The following is a 16,115-nucleotide window of genomic DNA, read 5'->3' on the forward strand; positions in this document are numbered from 1 at the left end:
ATAATTTCAAAATTAATCTTAAAATGTACTGGCAGCAGTGCACTGATGCTAAAATAAGTTAAATGTGCTCATACTTTATGCACCTTTTAAAAGACGTGCAGCAGCATTCTGAACCAGTTGAAGACGGGCAATGGAGGATCCACAAACCCCCAAATAAAGTCCATTTGAGTAATCCATTACTGGATTACTGTCTCAAAATGTTGCGTCTGTAAAACTGGTCTAATTTTTTGCCAGCTGCCTCAAAAGCTTGACTTCCCCACTGTGTTAATCTGGCTGTCAAACGTAAGATCCATATCCTCTTTTGAAAAGTGAAAAGCCATGTTTTCTGAGAATAGAGTCCAGTGGGAGTAAATTCCCACTGGGAAGGAAGGTAAATAGCAGAATGCCAAGCACAGAGCCCTGTGTGTACCCCACACAAGCGGAGGGCAGTGGAAGACACACAAGGTCTGTTTCACAAAGCAGGTTTAGCAGAAATCCTGGTTATGTTGACCCTGAAATGAGGGAAAACCAGAGGAGTAACCTCAGCCTGTTTCACGAAGCGAGATAACTGAACCTCTGGGTTTGTTACCGCAGTAACAGACTCTCTGGAGATAACCTGGTCGGGAGCAGGTTTTTTAACGATTTTGTTGCTAATCATTGCTCATCCTGGCCAGATCAGTTTTACAGATCAAAGTCCAGTTCTGGCACAAAGGGAACGGCTCACATGGCCTTTTTGCTCTGGGACAACACATTCAAATACTCACTTTTTGTGTGAAATGCTACTCTAATCTGGCAAAGTCTTTCAGGACAATTTTTACATTGCGCTTAACGTCGTTGCTTCTTGAAGAAATTTCTTTTAAAAAATACTAGCTTACATGTCGGCTTACGTCACTATGATCAAAGGAAAGCCTTTAAAGTTAAGGCGTCCTTTCTAGCAGATATCCCCAGGATGTGAGACTTGTTCAATCTTAGCAGACTCACACAGTTGCATAATTCAAGAAACTGCAACATCCTGCGACACCCCTGAATTCAAAATTTTACCCCGACCTACTTTCATAGGTCAGGGTTAATCAAAGTAACTTTGATCTATGGTCTTACTCACACAGGCCTTCTCCATCGTCTTTCTATCTTATCCGGTTCCTGAGTAATAAAAGTTGAAATTTGACATTGACCTAGTTTTCTCAAGGTCAAGCTCATCATCTCATTTTAATCCTTTTTGCCACCCGAGTAATGTGTTTTTTGTTTCATCTTTCTATCTGCAACGGTTGTGAAGATATTTGGTGGACTAACTAATGGACGAACAAACACTGACAATTACATCACCACTTTGAGGCGGAATGTAAAAAATCCAAATGAAATTAACACATTTTCTCAGCACCAGAGAATGAAACTGATAAAATTTGTTGTAAATTAAAAAAAACCTCAGAATAAATCATGTAGTTTGTGTGCATTAGGCCTACGAACAACCAAAGCTGTTTAGTAAAAAAAAAAAAAAAAGCAAAGTATGAAATAAATATCTGTATGTCAAGACATACACACTGTTCAAGTAAAGTAGCGACAAAATGTTGTGTAAGATGACCTATTTTTTAAAATTTATGTTTATGATAGGTGGCAAACCGTTCAGCCATCCAACAGCCTGAGATAAAGTTAATCCCGGTGACGGAAGTAAAGAAAAAATCAGGTCAAGGCATCATGAATCACAGAGTTCATGTTACAACATAATTTAGTCAGTCAGAAGTCGAAAATAAAAAAGGATCAAAGATTAAGAAAGGGCTTGCAACACAACCAAAAATTCAGGTTTAGACCAAGATTTTATTTGTCCCTCTAACAGATAAGCAAGCCAGACAAAGAAAGCCTGAAACACTGTTGTAAACAATCTATATACAAGTTATTGTATAACATACAGCATGTAAAAACAATAGTAGACCTTATATATCGACTCAAACATACAGTTTATAACAGAAGACATTGTTGAATTATACTTTTGAAAATGTGAAGCAATATGGGTTACATGGAGCTGGCAGAGAAAATAATTTAACTGGTTTAACTGGTTTGTGTTTTCTTGGTGATATAAGAATATTAAAGCACGTACACGAATGATTTCAACAAACATACGCAATGTTTTTGGTCAAAATCGCAGCTATCAATATCTACATGATACTTTCTTTGAGTTTAAGTTCTTTTTTAGCTTGAGACTGCAAGCGTATGTGAGTGCCATTATTTGAGTAAGTCCTTCATAGTCTTAATTGATGACCCCCTGTAGCTACCTCCAAAGTGGTTCCAGTGATTTAAATAATGGAAAAGTTGGTAAAGCGGTTTTCTCTTTGCAAAACCTGGTGCTTGTGGAATCTTTTCATGGTAGGCAGAGTAAAAACAGTTGTTGAAGCCTCCAAACATCCCTGAAATACTCAGCTCAAACTCTGAATGGCCATAGAAGGAGGCTGGATCAAAGATGACTGGGCCATCGGTAGACTCTGCCACATTGCCTCCCCATAAGTCTCCATGGAGCAGAGCGGGGACAATCTCCACTTCTTTGAAGAACTGAGGAATCTTTAGCTGTAAATTACAAACACAGTATGCAAGTTACACTCAAACAGTCATACAGATTTGTGTCATGCTTTTTTTTTCATGGGATGCACCTGTAGCTCAGCCCATAGTTCTCTGGCTTCCCTGTCTCCATACGATTTCTCTACTAAGCCGAGCTGGTGTTGCAGCCTCTGCCGTGAGTAAAACGTCACCCAGTCATCGTCCCACTCATTTTCCTGGGGAGGTAGGGAAAGAAAATAAAAGCTGCAGTGACATGGTTGCTAAGGTTGACTGAATCATCTCAAATTTAGACTATGTAGGTCAACATGTCTACCTGTGGTAGATATCCACAGCATGTAGTTACATTGAAGCCAAATTTTTCAACTGCAGTTGTCTCTGTCTGCCCAGCTCCTTTTCCTGTGTGCAGGAAAGTAAGTTATATGTTGAATCTTAATCGACCAGCATTAACTATGACTAAAACAAAGTCTTAACTATTGGTTGGTATTTGGCAAAAGAATAATTTCTTTAATCACCCACGGTCTGCTGCTCTTTTCTCGATTTTTCCAGTTGTCTCTGATTGTAATAATGTAGATCTGCCATCTGCTCTCCTAGTTGCTTTGAGTACCTACGTACAGAGAGTTTCATTTAAAAATCTATATTTTCAAACTGATATCTACTCTAACCAGTATGTAATGGGATTGTAACTGAGCTGCTCTTACTTGGAAAGGCCCCTTATGTCCAGATGTTCCATCACAAAGACACAGCCTCCTGTGTCGAGCTCAATCACCTTCAATGGCTTGGGAACTTTAACTGTTTCTGTCCTTAAAATTGCCTCCAAACTGGCTTTCTCCCCATCAAACATTAATTTGGCCTGAACAGAACAAACAAAGAGGTATAGTGAGCAGTGACATGGATCTACGTTGATGAGAGAAACATTTTATTTTATTTTAAATGTATCATTCTCAATTTTAATGTAATCATAGAAGCTGTGTGGTAATCAAACAGTTATGTGTGACAAGGCTGAATCATGTCAAAATCGAAGTGTCTATATATAATATACATATATATATAATATATATATATATATATATTATATATATAATATATATATAATATATATATAATATATATATTAGATAGATAGATAGATAGATAGATAGATAGATAGATAGATAGATAGATAGATAGATAGATAGATAGATAGATAGATAGATAGATGTGTATACATGTCTTTGTTAAAGTATTTGTTTATGGATATAATATACTAACAGTAATGTTAAAATACTCTACCTCGCTTTTGTGGTTTGTCTTGACAAAGACTTTCCCGGTGTCGGTGTGGTAGCTTTGGCCCTCGCTGATGCAGCCTCCTGCGGGCTGACCAGCTGACTTCAGGACGGTAGTCCCTAACTCCTTCTTTAACTTCGCCTTCATGCTTTTCGTCAAAACAAAGTCTGGGACTATGGCGGAAGTACAGACGTACATAAGGGTTCTGCTCAAGGCGACAGTTTCCGTCATGTGAACCAATCAGGTTGTAGGACAGCGAACACACGTTGTTCCGTACACACGGAATGTTAACCAATCATAAACAAGACAGGAATGATTTCGTTCAATGTTGTCCTATCAGAGTGAGGCATTGTGGTCACGTGAGAGTAACCGTGGTGCCGAACGACTCTACTTTGGCCATATGCTAGCATGCTACGACTGGCTTCGCGATGCTGTTGGAAAAGCGAAATGACGAGTAATGACGTTTGTCTGGTCCTTGGAGCTACTAGCGTCGGAAAAACGTTACTGCTGAAACGTCTTCAAAATATCCTTCTTACCCAGCCATTGTCTTTGTGTTTGTAACTTTGATTCAGTATGATGAACATGTTGGGTAGCTTAACTAGCTAGCGACTTTTAGTCCGATAAAATAACTGCTCTGGTATCAGCAGTAATCCTAAACTTGAGATACATGCAATAAAATAACAGAATAATAACTGATAGTTGATCATAAAATATTTCATGCTAAAATTAAGTGTACAATGGCATTAAAATACCGACAATAAAATACTCGGACTAAATGTTAGACTCGGGAGTTGAAAGCAATTTATACAGGCCATATTTGCACATTGTTTACATGCAAAATGAAGTATTTTCGATAACCAAATCACACAAATATCGTTAATATTCCTCTGATGAACAGATTTGAGGTTTTTCCACGTGAAACAAAAACTATTATAGACTGAGTTTATAACATCCCTCGGAAGAAGAAGAAGAAGAAGAAGTGCACTTTATTAATCCCCGCAGGGAAATTACATAGGGATCAAAAGGGATCACAGGGTACTCTAGGAAGGACAGACATGCTTCAAAGCTGCAGGAGGTACCTTCTAAAAATGACTTTCTTACTTTGTTTACTGCAGCATTAGTAAAATAAAAAAAATGTGTTCTATTGTGCACTTGTAATACAGTATCTCTGATGTTGACTTATTTAAACTTTAGTTTCATTTGCTTCTTGCAAACAGCTGATAACTTGTATAACTTGCTAATAAACTTATAATAGAAGTTGGAAATTTTTGCATCTAACCACAGAATCTAAATTGGGGAAGTAAAACAATTTTTTTTGTTTTGTTTACAACATGTAAAGAAAAAAAATTGTAACTTGTCCGATGTCTTTGGGTCACTGTTCAGGTATCAGCTAACCGCAAACATATACTAGTTCAGTACTATGTATGTATTTTGTCCAAAGATCTTTGGTAATATGTGCTTCAGCATCAATATTAGTGTATTAGCAAGACAGTATTTGTGTCCATGTATGTGAGGTGATGATGTGGCATGAAAAAGGAAATTAAATAATAACTAATAATTTCCCTACAGAGATAATTAAAGCTGACTTCATTTCATTTCAAACATGATTTCACACTTTATGCTACATACCCCTTAAAAACTGCAACTTTCATATCTGATCAAATACATCAACAGTTACTAGTGAATTTTTTTCTTTGAACTGCTCTGTCTGAATATTTTCCTTAATGGATGTTCACGGATCAGTTTGCATGGCTTTGATGAGCTGGGAGAGCCTCCTTCTACCCTTCCTACAGTAAGTAATAGGTAACTGTTTTGACAAATTTGTGTTGAGTCTGGATGTGACAGGTCACTCATCTCTGCAATACTTTTACACCTCCACAGGTAGGAACCAATCTGACAGACTTGACGTTGAAGAGGAAAAAGAAGGTGACATTGAGAGAGCTGGGAGGCTGCATGGGCCCCATATGGTCGAGTTACTTCAGGGACTGTTCTTCTGTTATTGTATGTTCTTTCTTTGCATACTGCATATATGGTATTTGATGGAAGTAAGTAAATTCATTGCTGATATTTTTTCAGTTTATGGTGGACTCAGTCAACATTGCACAGATATCCTCATCCTGTATCCAGCTACTGTCAGTACTCTCTGCTGAGCCTCTGTTCAGCGTTTCTGTGCTTATTCTTTTCAACAAGAGGTAAAACCAACATGTGCATCAAATCCTGCATCACCTGCCATCGCAGCCCTAATGCCATTAAGTTATTTTTCTTTTTTTCCCCATTTTTTCCAGAGACATGCCTTGCACTATGAGTCTTATAGAAATAAAGTCACTGTTCAGAATGGATGACATCATTGCATCTGCACCTCAGCCAATCACAACTCTGGAAGTCAGCGCCCGTTCTGGACAAGGACTTCAGGACGTGCTGAGCTGGCTGGAGTCCATCACCATCAAGTGAACTAGAGTACAGTACATTAATTCCTCATTAAGGGAGTAGACTGCCACAGGATTCTGAATAATGACCTGAAACCCTTGTCTCATTGAGATAACTGCGTTCTCAGTGTCCAAAGACTGTTTAAGCCATTTTAAGAAGATTTCATGATATGTTTACCGTTGGACTCATTGACAAAAGCAAGAAGCATGATAAGAAAAATGTTGCTACTGCATCTTTGGTACCATGTAAATTTTCTGATCGCTCATAAAGGTGAAGGGATTTGCATGCATCATGACAAGGTGAAATAATTGCATAGTTTGCCATTTTACTTTTGTTTTATCAGCTCTACTGCAGGTCCAGTCATTCAACAGGCCACTAGAATTAACATCAAGAGATTAATATTGAAGTATGTTGTGCTCATAAGCCTTCTATGTCTTGACGTAAACCTCATGCTACTCTTGAAAAGGGACTTGTTTACTTTGAAATCAAATAAGCTCACACACATGAGTTTAACACTTTCTGAATGAAGAGATGAGCGTGACAGAATGATTCCAGTAATAACCAGCAGGGGGCACAAAATTAACCACATTCCAGAACAGTTATATTTATACCCTTATATTTGATGAGAGTCAGTGGTTCACAAGCAATGATAAAACTCATACTGATACACTTTCTAGTATCAACTTATGATGGATCACAAGCACTTCCTTCAAACTATAATTTCCTTGAGATAAACTCAGCAATGTATTTCACTACAGTAAAATCACATGCACTTCAATGCTTCTAAGCAGATCTGGCCAAAACACACCACCCCCTGTGTTAACTGTGTCTATGCAGCAACATTTCAATACATGAGTCGGTCTGAGTATTTTCATTTATTAGAAATTCATTTTATATAGGGCCTCGGTATCTGACAGTGGTCGTGTGCAGCTGAACCAATCACACAAATGGCTGGCTGACCAGGAGATTGGTGGGAATCTGTATAAATTTCCAATTACGGTGATGTGAACAAAGATAATAAAACTCTGCTTTTATGTATCTGAATTTAACTTGCAATAAACCGTGGCCTCAAAGAACTTTAATATGACACTAATAGTTTCTAATACTAAGGCATTTTATCGTTTATGCCCCAGTACTGCATTCATGGCAAGATGAGCAGGAAAGATAGATGTAGTGAAAAGCAGAACCAGCTTTCACCAATCTAAGAGTTACTGTATTATACCACAATATAAAAACAGCTAAGAATAGTTTGTATACAGATCCCTGGGGCTGTAGTTCAGTCCTTGATTAGAATTACATTTCACAAGCACAACCTGTTGGCTATTTCCCTTTTTTCATAAGGTATTATCATTGGTCCTCACAAGAAAGGGTTTTGACTGAATTGTGCAGACTGAGATTCCTCAGTGCCGACTGAAGACAAGGGCAACAAAGGCTCAGGGAGGATCCCTGGCAGGTCCACACGGGGCTGGGTAGGGTGAGTAAGAGATGAAGGCAGGCTGGCAGGCTGGTGGCTCCCAGGGAGGGGCAAGGAGGCACTGTACGGAAGAGAGGAGGTGTGGGTAGTCGACGATGTGCCCAATTGACTCAGAGTTAGTTTTGGAGGCTCTGTTTGAAATGGATTGTTGGCTGAAGGAGCACTCAGGCCTGCAGAAAGAAACAAATGGGAAAAAAGTAATAACTTCGTAAGTATTATATGATGATACAATTACTTTTTTTTTTTTTTGATGATAAATTACAATCAATATTTCCCCAACTGGTGCTTTGAAACACCTGAAAACTTAGATTGCTAGCATGTGCAATTGTGACTGATGGCCTAAATCTCAGATGTTTCAGCATCTCTGAATGCAACATCATGTTTTCAAAAATAACTTTTACTATTTTAAAAGTATTACCATTCTAGTCACTGCCGTTTTTTTTCTTTTTTAAAAACATTTGTTAAAACAAACCAATGCACAATAAAAGTCAATCAATAACATAAATATATATATATATATTCATGCTGTGGTAATTGATTTCTAAGAATTCACACATAATTTGTTTCTTAAAGCTAACTGAGGTTGCAGCAATTTAAACATTCAATTTTCCGGCCTTTTGTGAAAACCATCATCATTGCCTCACTAGCCAATGAATACCTGTTAAAAAGGGGTTTGTGGTCTTGGCTGGAGGGTTTGTTGGGATCAAGCTGTCCAGATTCACTAAAGAAGCCGCTGCAGGCCCCAGAAAGGCCTCAGGTGTCCGGCGAGGGCTGGAGGTAACCAGGCTTTCTCCAAGACGTGACATGTCAAATAGTTCAGGACTGCCATCCCCTCGCCCATTTACATCCACCCGACCTCCATCCATGGCTTCATCAAACAGATCCCCATCTAACAGCAGAAAAAAAGGTGGTTCTGGCATTATGAGGATGTAAAACGTAAAAGAATAACAGTGGGAGTAGAAGTAGTATTTACCCGTGGGGCTTCCAGTTCGGGGAGACAATCTCTGGAATGCTCTTTGTTCTGATGATATTAAAAACGGGTCGACTCCTGACGGATCTAGAAAACACAACAATGGAATTTGTTTATTGTGAATATTTAGCTTGGGTTGAGCTTTACGGGTCCCCTAACAAGTACATAGTCCCACCTGTACCGGAAGCCAAGCCCCATTCGTGACTCGGGGTGTTGGTTCTGGAGGGATTTCTAGGTGGTCCATCCCAAGGGTCCATTGGGGGTTCCCAAGGTGGAGGGGGGCTACTGGAAACTGGAGGTGCCATCCAGGAGGAATCTACTCTTGAGGTGTTGCTGTTGCCTTCTTTCATAGCAAAGAAGGGAATTAGAGAACATTCATGTTTATTTTATCATTTGAACAAAGTACAAACTTTTTTTTTTACAATACATTCCAGCATTTCCTTCACCAGGCTACACATGGTTCTTCAAAAAACAAATATTTCATTACAAAAATTTACTATATATTACATACAATATGATACCTAAACAAACTGAGCAGAATTTGCAAATTTGAGGCTCACCAATGGAGTCCCATGGGTCTGTGCCCCGTGGGCGAGCAGCGGCCTGGTGAGGGCCATCATTCCAGTCGTTGTAACTTGGAGGCTGTTCTGAGGGAACCGCAAATACATCCACTAGGTCCATGAAGGCGGTCTGACCACACAGAGGGGAAGGAAAGTTGTGTCAGTTCAGTCAAACACCTTCAGCCAGCATTCCTGGACAGTTCTCTAGTTTGAATGGTAAAACCAGACCCCGTCATCCTGTCAGGTTTCAGGTACTAGATGAATATTGTGGTCACCTTATAGTGGGAATGGTCATTTTAGCATTTTATTTTCTCTGATAAAATATAATAATGATGCTACATTTGGGATGGATTCATCTCAACACCGTCACATTTCTTTATTCACTATTCTCAGTTGTGACATACAAAAAAGTGCAGCTCCTATGTTTTGGATGTTTCCTTTGCTTTACTACATTTCTAACGATATCTGATTGTTTTTTGTCTCTGAAATAAACAAGCATTAAAAATGCAATGTATTTTTATTGTTTTATCATCTATTGATTCCCATCCCCAGTATTTCATACCCCGCCTTTAGAATCCATCTCACGTTTGCTCTCCTCCAGAGCTTTCTGGAGCATCGACTCATCTCCTTGCCGGGTGAGTTGTTCCTGTCACAGACACAAACACACCGGCGTCTTTCAGGGCTTGACAGATTCAGGCAATTTGACAATACAGGTAGTCCTAAAGATACGTAGATAAGAAAAGTTGTTCTTTGCTATATCTGACTACTGTAGTTAGTTCCCCTTTCTGCTGCAACCCGTGCTGGTCAACGTAACATTAAGATTTAACACATCATGTCTAAATAACTCAGCAAATATAAGACTAAGTGAACAGTTTTCTCTGAGGTCAGACTTGTCCCATTGGTACGTCATCTGCGGCGTTTCAACATCTTTTGTCCACATCTCTATCAACTTCTATGACATGCACATGTGTGCATTCAAAACGGAAAATTTTCTGATCAAAAAGTGGACAGTGGTGTTGTGCTTCTCTGTCAGTTTGAATTTCAGAATTCATCTTCCATGCATTACTCCAAGCAGCTCCCATACAGATCAACCTCACCTGTTGGTGTTCCTCTTTGCTCAGGTTCAGAGCTAACTGGAGCTGGGTCTCCTCATCCATTCCCTGCGTGGGGACTACACGCTTCACCGACTTCTGGGTCATGGACAGAGGAAAGTACTGCGATCAGTATTTGGTCAGCAAAAGACTAAACATCAGGAAGCCTCACAGTACATAACGTGCAGTTCTACAGGTTGTCCTTGACAAAGTACAAATGGATTCACCTCCACACCAGCAGAGGTCAGAGTGTTTCACATGGGTATCTGACTCTACTGGGTGACAGACCCAGCTGTTAGTGGAACAGTAGTGGGAAGCATTGATGAGTGATTAGTACATGCAGTGGTTCCTCAGAAGGGTCCAGACTGCAGCGTGAGGTTGGTGTCAGAGGACAGAGCAACAGGAGATGTGCTAAAAAAGCAAAGAATCAGTCCAGTCATCCCTGGTCTTGGTATATTTGTACCTTCCGGGCTTCCTCCTTGCTGAGACTCAAAGCCATCTGGAGTTGGGTCTGTTCATCAATGGCCAATGTAGGCGGCGACTACGGTCAAGTAGGAAGGATTAGGAATACAGCGAATCAAAAAGGCATAGATAAACGCAAGCTTGATTTCTCTTTATAAAATAAACATAATGATTAGAGGTGATTTCGAAAAGAAGTGGATTTAGAAGTTTGATCATGAAAACACAACTAATCAGTCTGATTAAAAGTGTAATTGAAAGCTTGTAACGTGTGGAAGTCAAAATCACTTCATCCAAGAGTTTAGATCGACTAAAATTTTCCACAAATGTGTTCAAGAAAAAAAAAATAGCAGTCAAGCCAGTTCATTTTTCTGCTAGACTGTTGACATAGTACAAATAGTGATTCATGTCAGGGCCATTGTGTCAAGCGATCTGGCGCCATGGTAACAACGATCAGTGCTAACACACCTATGACCAAAGTTCAGCTTTCACTATTGTGGGTTTTTTTTTTTAAGCAATTAATAAGTAATCAGTTTTTTTAATGGAGGGAGTTGATAGTTATAGTCAGAGGAAAAATATTAATTTCAGTAAACTGCATATTTTCTCTGGCTCTTGCAGCTCCAGTGGAATCTAGGACTGCGTGACCTGCCAAACCCCACTAACCATTGGCTACTGCTGCCCTCGCCATGGAGACTGGGGCAGGCTGCCGATCAATGCGCCCATCCTGTCTGACTTCTCCGTCTTTACACTCGTGAGTGAGAAAACCCCTTTTTAGACAATTAGTCAAAGTGTCATTATTGACCACGTCAGATCATGATATCACTTTCAAATAAAGTTTTCCAGGAAATGATGGCCTCACAGAAACAGGCAATGGGAATGCCTCACCTCCATGACACATAGTCTCCAAGCGTGTGTGTGTGTGTGTGTGGGGGACACATCCAATGTTTTACTTCTTTATTACAAGCTAGTTTATCAGAAGCTGGGCAGCTAAGAAGCTTTTTTTCCTGTCCAGACCGTGTGCTTTTAAACGATGAGAGGTTTGTGTGTCCTCGTGCTCAGAGATACCTTTTCACTTTCCTCTCGGCTCATGGCCAGCGCCAGCTGCAGCTGCAGCTCCTCTTCTCCGCTGGTCGTGGGACGAGCTTGTTCCATGTCTGGAGCGACCCGAGGAGAGGAAGACGGGGCTGCAAGGGGACGAGACGAGGAGCAAAAAAAAAAGGGGTTGGAAGTTTATCAGACAGATGTAGGCAGAAACACTAACAGCGGAAAATTGGGGGAGAAGGAAGACGGAAAAGGAAGAAGCGTGTTAGCGTCACTTTAAAAAGGTCAAAAAAGACCTGGTTCTGTTTGAGCTATGCTAATTTTTTTTTTTTTTTCCATGGCCGTTGTGTAGAGCCCTCGCTGGCATTGCTGGCCTCGGTCTGCCTAATTCTGCCTGCTGGGAGAACAATGGTGCGCCTGTGTGGAAAGTCGGGGTGGTGGAGGGGTAGAGGAATGGACGGGTTGGACAGGGGCCCACCTTAGGACCCCGATTCACGCGGGTGGGTTCCTGGACTTTAATCCAGATTCAGGGGTGGAGGTTTATGATATAAATACTGTATTTACTTGCCGAGTTTCATTCATATCACTTCCTATGTGCTGCCCCTCAATGTCCCCCCCGCCCAATCTGGAATGCTCTTTGGCAATTAGCTGCTTCCAACATCCTGACCCCACCCACGCCATCGCCCAAACACTCCAACTATGCACCAGTGTCCCGGAATCAATGAGACATCCGCAAATCCATTTTTATTATATTTAATAATCATCCAGGTCACAGAGCGCTCCTCTCTGCCACCGAACACGATGCTGCAGAGAACCAAGTGGAAAACCTATTGGAGATTTGATGGTAGTTAAACTCATCTGTGGGCTGTTCATTTATACCATGAAAACAAAAAAACCTCAGTTATCCACATATAACTGAAGTAATGAATGGGTTCAATATTTTTTCACACCTCACGTCATAAAAAACAATCACATCTGACTGAGATAAGATGAAACAGGGCCTCCTCTCTTTACGTACACCCAGTTCTTTTTGACATGTCTGTGAACAGGAGAATGAAAGGAATGCAAACGTCCGGCTATTGGCAGAGGGGAACCGAAACATTTTCTCTTAAAAACATTCAGGTAAAAAAAAAAAAAGAGCAGTCTATTAATACTTCCCAACGCTTAAACAAACTGAGACAGAGCAGAACTGAGAGTTTCCATTCATTTTCTCTTTTGTCTTTTCAGCCTTCAAATGTAAACTCTAAAGTGAACAATGACCTAGGAAGTAAAAGTATGTGGTTTCGCGACATTTTCAGGTGATATTTGACTTCATCTGATAGTTTCTCACCAAATAAATAACTATCCTATGATTTCCTGACAATACAGAGAAGGATATTCAGGTATTATCAAGGTGAGGGACTAAAATAATGTCTGCTACTCACAGTAAAAGGAGGACGGTGAGCTTCTGCACGTGCCAAACTCGTCGCCATGGAAGCGTGTCGAGCTGGGATGGCCGGTGTTGCGCCCCGGGTACGGAGGTGGCAGGGATCCAGAGCCTGAGCCACCGCTGACCCCCGTCATGCGCGTCTTGGTCTTGAGGGCTTGGCTCCTCTCCCTCTTCAGCTTCTCCTCGTCTCGCAGCAGAGACACCAGGTGCTTGGCCTTTTCTCGGACATTTATACCCTGATCACGTCCATCCCGATCTATGTACTGGAAGTCTCTGAGCGTCTGAACGGTGTAAATGTTCTCCCGACATTCCTGGGCTACGCGCTCCGAGCCGGTTTTGATCAGGTAGTCCAACAGGGTCAGTGCTTTGTAAACGTGTCTCCAGTTTTTGCCGTGATCGTTGAGCCGCTTCCAGATCATATCCATCACCTCGGTGAAAGCCACGACATTGAAGGTGAGGTCTGCAATTTCAGACATGAGAGAGCTGGGGGGGCCCCAGGGGTCATTGGAGGTGGCTTCTCGGACCTTGATCTCGGCCTCTGTGTAGTTGTTGACCATGTTTTTCATCTGGCGGCGGAGCGACGAAGTCTGCATGATGGCAGTAGTGTTTCACCGGTGGCAGAAGATGTAACGTACAACAAGCAGGTCGACCCACCGCGTTGCCTTCTGGCACGGCTGCTCGCTAGAAACCAGTTAACTAGAAAAATGCAGAGAAGACTTCCTTTAATCGGAAACTTCAGAGACGTCCAGAAGTGTGATCCTGCTGGGAAAGAATGCACAAATTAGAAAGTTCATCCTGCTTTTTCAACCACTAACAGCGAGACTTTTTTTTCCTCCTTCCAACACGTGTTAAGTTTTGTTACTCTTCCTTTCAAAAACTATTATTAACAGCACGGGCAACAAGGGCTCAGACATTTTTTTGCAGGCAGTAATTGTGTTTGGACAGAGAGACAACCAACTCAGCACCTCTCAGTGATGTGAAACACAACACCTTGGCTCGGTTTTTTCCAGAGACGTGGAGGAATCTGTGTAAGTGATTACAGTCCACTGTTCCCCAGCAAGAAATGATCAGATCCACTGCAGTGTAGATTCTCAGTTAAATTTTGAAAAAGTAAACTTTTGGTCCTAGTAAAACAAACAGTATAGTCACACCGGAGGACTAGAAGTATGTGTTGTACACTGAAGAGCTACCAGAAACAAAGGGAGGGGCTCTACTGCTCTTATTTTTCTGACCTGATTACATCATCACAGCAGCAAAAGGCCTTCGAGTCACAACATACACATCCAAGAACCAGCAGAAAAACTAACAAATTGATGTTACATCTTTACCTAACACGCTCATTTTGAAAAGATGGCTCGGCCTTCCCTGGACTGCTCCTCACTAAATAAGGCCAGTGGTTCAAGCGTGAATGATAACTTCCTGCTGCTGACTGAGAGCTGATCAATAATCTATCCCATTCACTGTGTCATGATTACGCATTAGGAAAATACATAAATAAGCATCAAATGAGTGATTGGTTTTGTGTCATGAAAAAAAATGTTGCATTCTGGTGAGAAATTTTTTAAAAATACAAAACTTTGGGGTGACAAAAAGTACATTTTGACAAAAATCTGACAGCACTAAGTTATGAGAATCTGAAAATAGATGAAATGCTAGTCTGAGACAGGATGTTAGATCTCATACAGTTTTCACCAGTGTATTCCCAGTCCACCATTCAGTCCCAGTTAGATCTGCTGGTTCCCGGAAGAAGCGCAATGATTAAAAAAAAAAAAAAAAAAAAAAGCGCCATTCGTGCGCCTGGATCAGGATGACAGATCAGAGTGGCAGCTGGACCTTCCCTTGGGACACACTTCTAATCCAAACCTGCATTAGTTCTGAACTCACGGTCATAATAAAGATTATTTCCGGTGAAGGATAAAATTACAGTCGCTTTCGACAGCAACCAACTGGTACAATGAGAAAACACATGCTGCAATCTGTCAAACTCACCGCCGTTCTTTCTGTCTTTTCTGAGAAAACAAAGGTTTCCTAAAGAGCTTGAGTAAAAAAAAATATGACCTTGAAATCATGACACAATAAAAGCTTAAATATTTAATTGTCTTCACTCGAAATCATCTGTGAAGGGCATTTTTTTTTAGAGAATGGAGCAAAATGTAAAATGAGCCCAAACATTTCCGAACCCTCTCTTTTCTATACAGGAAATAAAGTCGAAACTGTTCCCGGATCAGGCCTGCTCCACATCGCTCGCCACGATGTTATGTTATGTATGTTAAAATCTAGTGAATATATGGGTGTTGGTGGGTGGGTGGGGGGGGACTCCATAAACACACCGATCCCGGTTCAACTTGTGTCCCTGACGCGTCCTTTTGTCCCGAACAACGACTGGAGTCCATTACCGTCCTGCGCGCCGGAGCCAAACGGGACGATCGTGTCGGACCAGTCTGGTACCGTGACTCAGCTGTGGCACCGAATGAAAGTTGGAACATAAGAGCAAAAAAAGAAAAAAGAAAGAAAACAAAGAGAAAACGGTGGATCCCGAACGCGCGGACGCGTCAACTTCCCCCCGGCTTACCTTCATGTCATCGCGCGTCAGAGGGGTCCCAACTTGGGAAAGCTGCGGGCTGAAGGAGCAACGCCTCCGTCCCTCGACATATCCCAGAGAAAAACTGCTTTCTAAAGATGTTGGAAGCCGAGGAAGGGTGGGGGGGGGGTAAATCATCCACAGATCAAAACGAACCGGAACTCAACTGCGGTGGTGTGTGTGTTGTTGGGTTTTTTTTTTTTTTTACAAAAATCAAACTTTAATGTTTGTGCGCAAACCAGGTTTGGAGATGACACAGCCCCCCCGTAAAAAAAAAAAAAAAAAAAACCTCAC

The 16,115-nt window shown here is 41.1% G+C and overlaps 3 protein-coding genes across 13 annotated transcripts; 1 reads left to right on the forward strand and 2 right to left on the reverse strand.

The window, feature by feature from the left end:
• Positions 1 to 1,779: 1,779 nt before the first annotated feature.
• Positions 1,780 to 4,005, reverse strand: fn3krp (fructosamine 3 kinase related protein). Of its 2 annotated transcripts, XM_068337187.1 has the most exons (6): positions 3,796 to 4,001; positions 3,225 to 3,376; positions 3,039 to 3,130; positions 2,840 to 2,922; positions 2,619 to 2,741; positions 1,780 to 2,535 (listed from the first exon to the last, which is right to left on the reverse strand). In XM_068337187.1, exons 1-6 carry the CDS (start codon positions 3,985 to 3,987, stop codon positions 2,197 to 2,199), a joined length of 981 nt encoding a protein of 326 aa, XP_068193288.1. In that variant the 5' UTR covers positions 3,988 to 4,001; the 3' UTR covers positions 1,780 to 2,196. The 2 variants fall into 2 exon arrangements, with proteins under 2 accessions (XP_068193288.1, XP_068193289.1); XM_068337188.1 differs by lacking the exon at positions 2,840 to 2,922 and having other exon boundaries at positions 3,043 to 3,130; positions 3,796 to 4,005.
• Positions 4,006 to 4,177: 172 nt separating this feature from the next.
• On the forward strand, positions 4,178 to 6,674 carry arl16 (ADP-ribosylation factor-like 16). Its single transcript, XM_068336460.1, has 5 exons — positions 4,178 to 4,312; positions 5,526 to 5,581; positions 5,671 to 5,790; positions 5,866 to 5,981; positions 6,075 to 6,674. The coding sequence occupies exons 1-5, from the start codon at positions 4,198 to 4,200 to the stop codon at positions 6,238 to 6,240; spliced, it is 573 nt and encodes a 190-aa protein (XP_068192561.1). The 5' UTR covers positions 4,178 to 4,197; the 3' UTR covers positions 6,241 to 6,674.
• Positions 6,675 to 6,815: 141 nt separating this feature from the next.
• epn3a (epsin 3a) lies at positions 6,816 to 15,965 on the reverse strand. 10 transcript variants are annotated; one of them, XM_068336450.1, is made up of 11 exons: positions 15,813 to 15,965; positions 13,236 to 13,999; positions 11,836 to 11,954; positions 10,775 to 10,852; positions 10,318 to 10,410; positions 9,783 to 9,866; positions 9,221 to 9,350; positions 8,836 to 9,003; positions 8,664 to 8,747; positions 8,349 to 8,579; positions 6,816 to 7,860 (listed from the first exon to the last, which is right to left on the reverse strand). In XM_068336450.1, exons 2-11 carry the CDS (start codon positions 13,831 to 13,833, stop codon positions 7,574 to 7,576), a joined length of 1,872 nt encoding a protein of 623 aa, XP_068192551.1. In that variant the 5' UTR covers positions 13,834 to 13,999; positions 15,813 to 15,965; the 3' UTR covers positions 6,816 to 7,573. The 10 variants fall into 10 exon arrangements, with proteins under 10 accessions (XP_068192551.1, XP_068192557.1, XP_068192556.1 ...); XM_068336456.1 differs by having other exon boundaries at positions 8,836 to 9,000; positions 13,236 to 14,002; positions 15,813 to 15,961; XM_068336455.1 differs by having other exon boundaries at positions 10,318 to 10,407; positions 13,236 to 14,002; positions 15,813 to 15,960.
• Positions 15,966 to 16,115: the final 150 nt, after the last annotated feature.

The sequence above is a fragment of the Antennarius striatus genome, chromosome 16 (genome assembly GCF_040054535.1).
Source record: "Antennarius striatus isolate MH-2024 chromosome 16, ASM4005453v1, whole genome shotgun sequence".
NCBI classification, from domain to species: Eukaryota; Metazoa; Chordata; class Actinopteri; order Lophiiformes; family Antennariidae; genus Antennarius; species Antennarius striatus.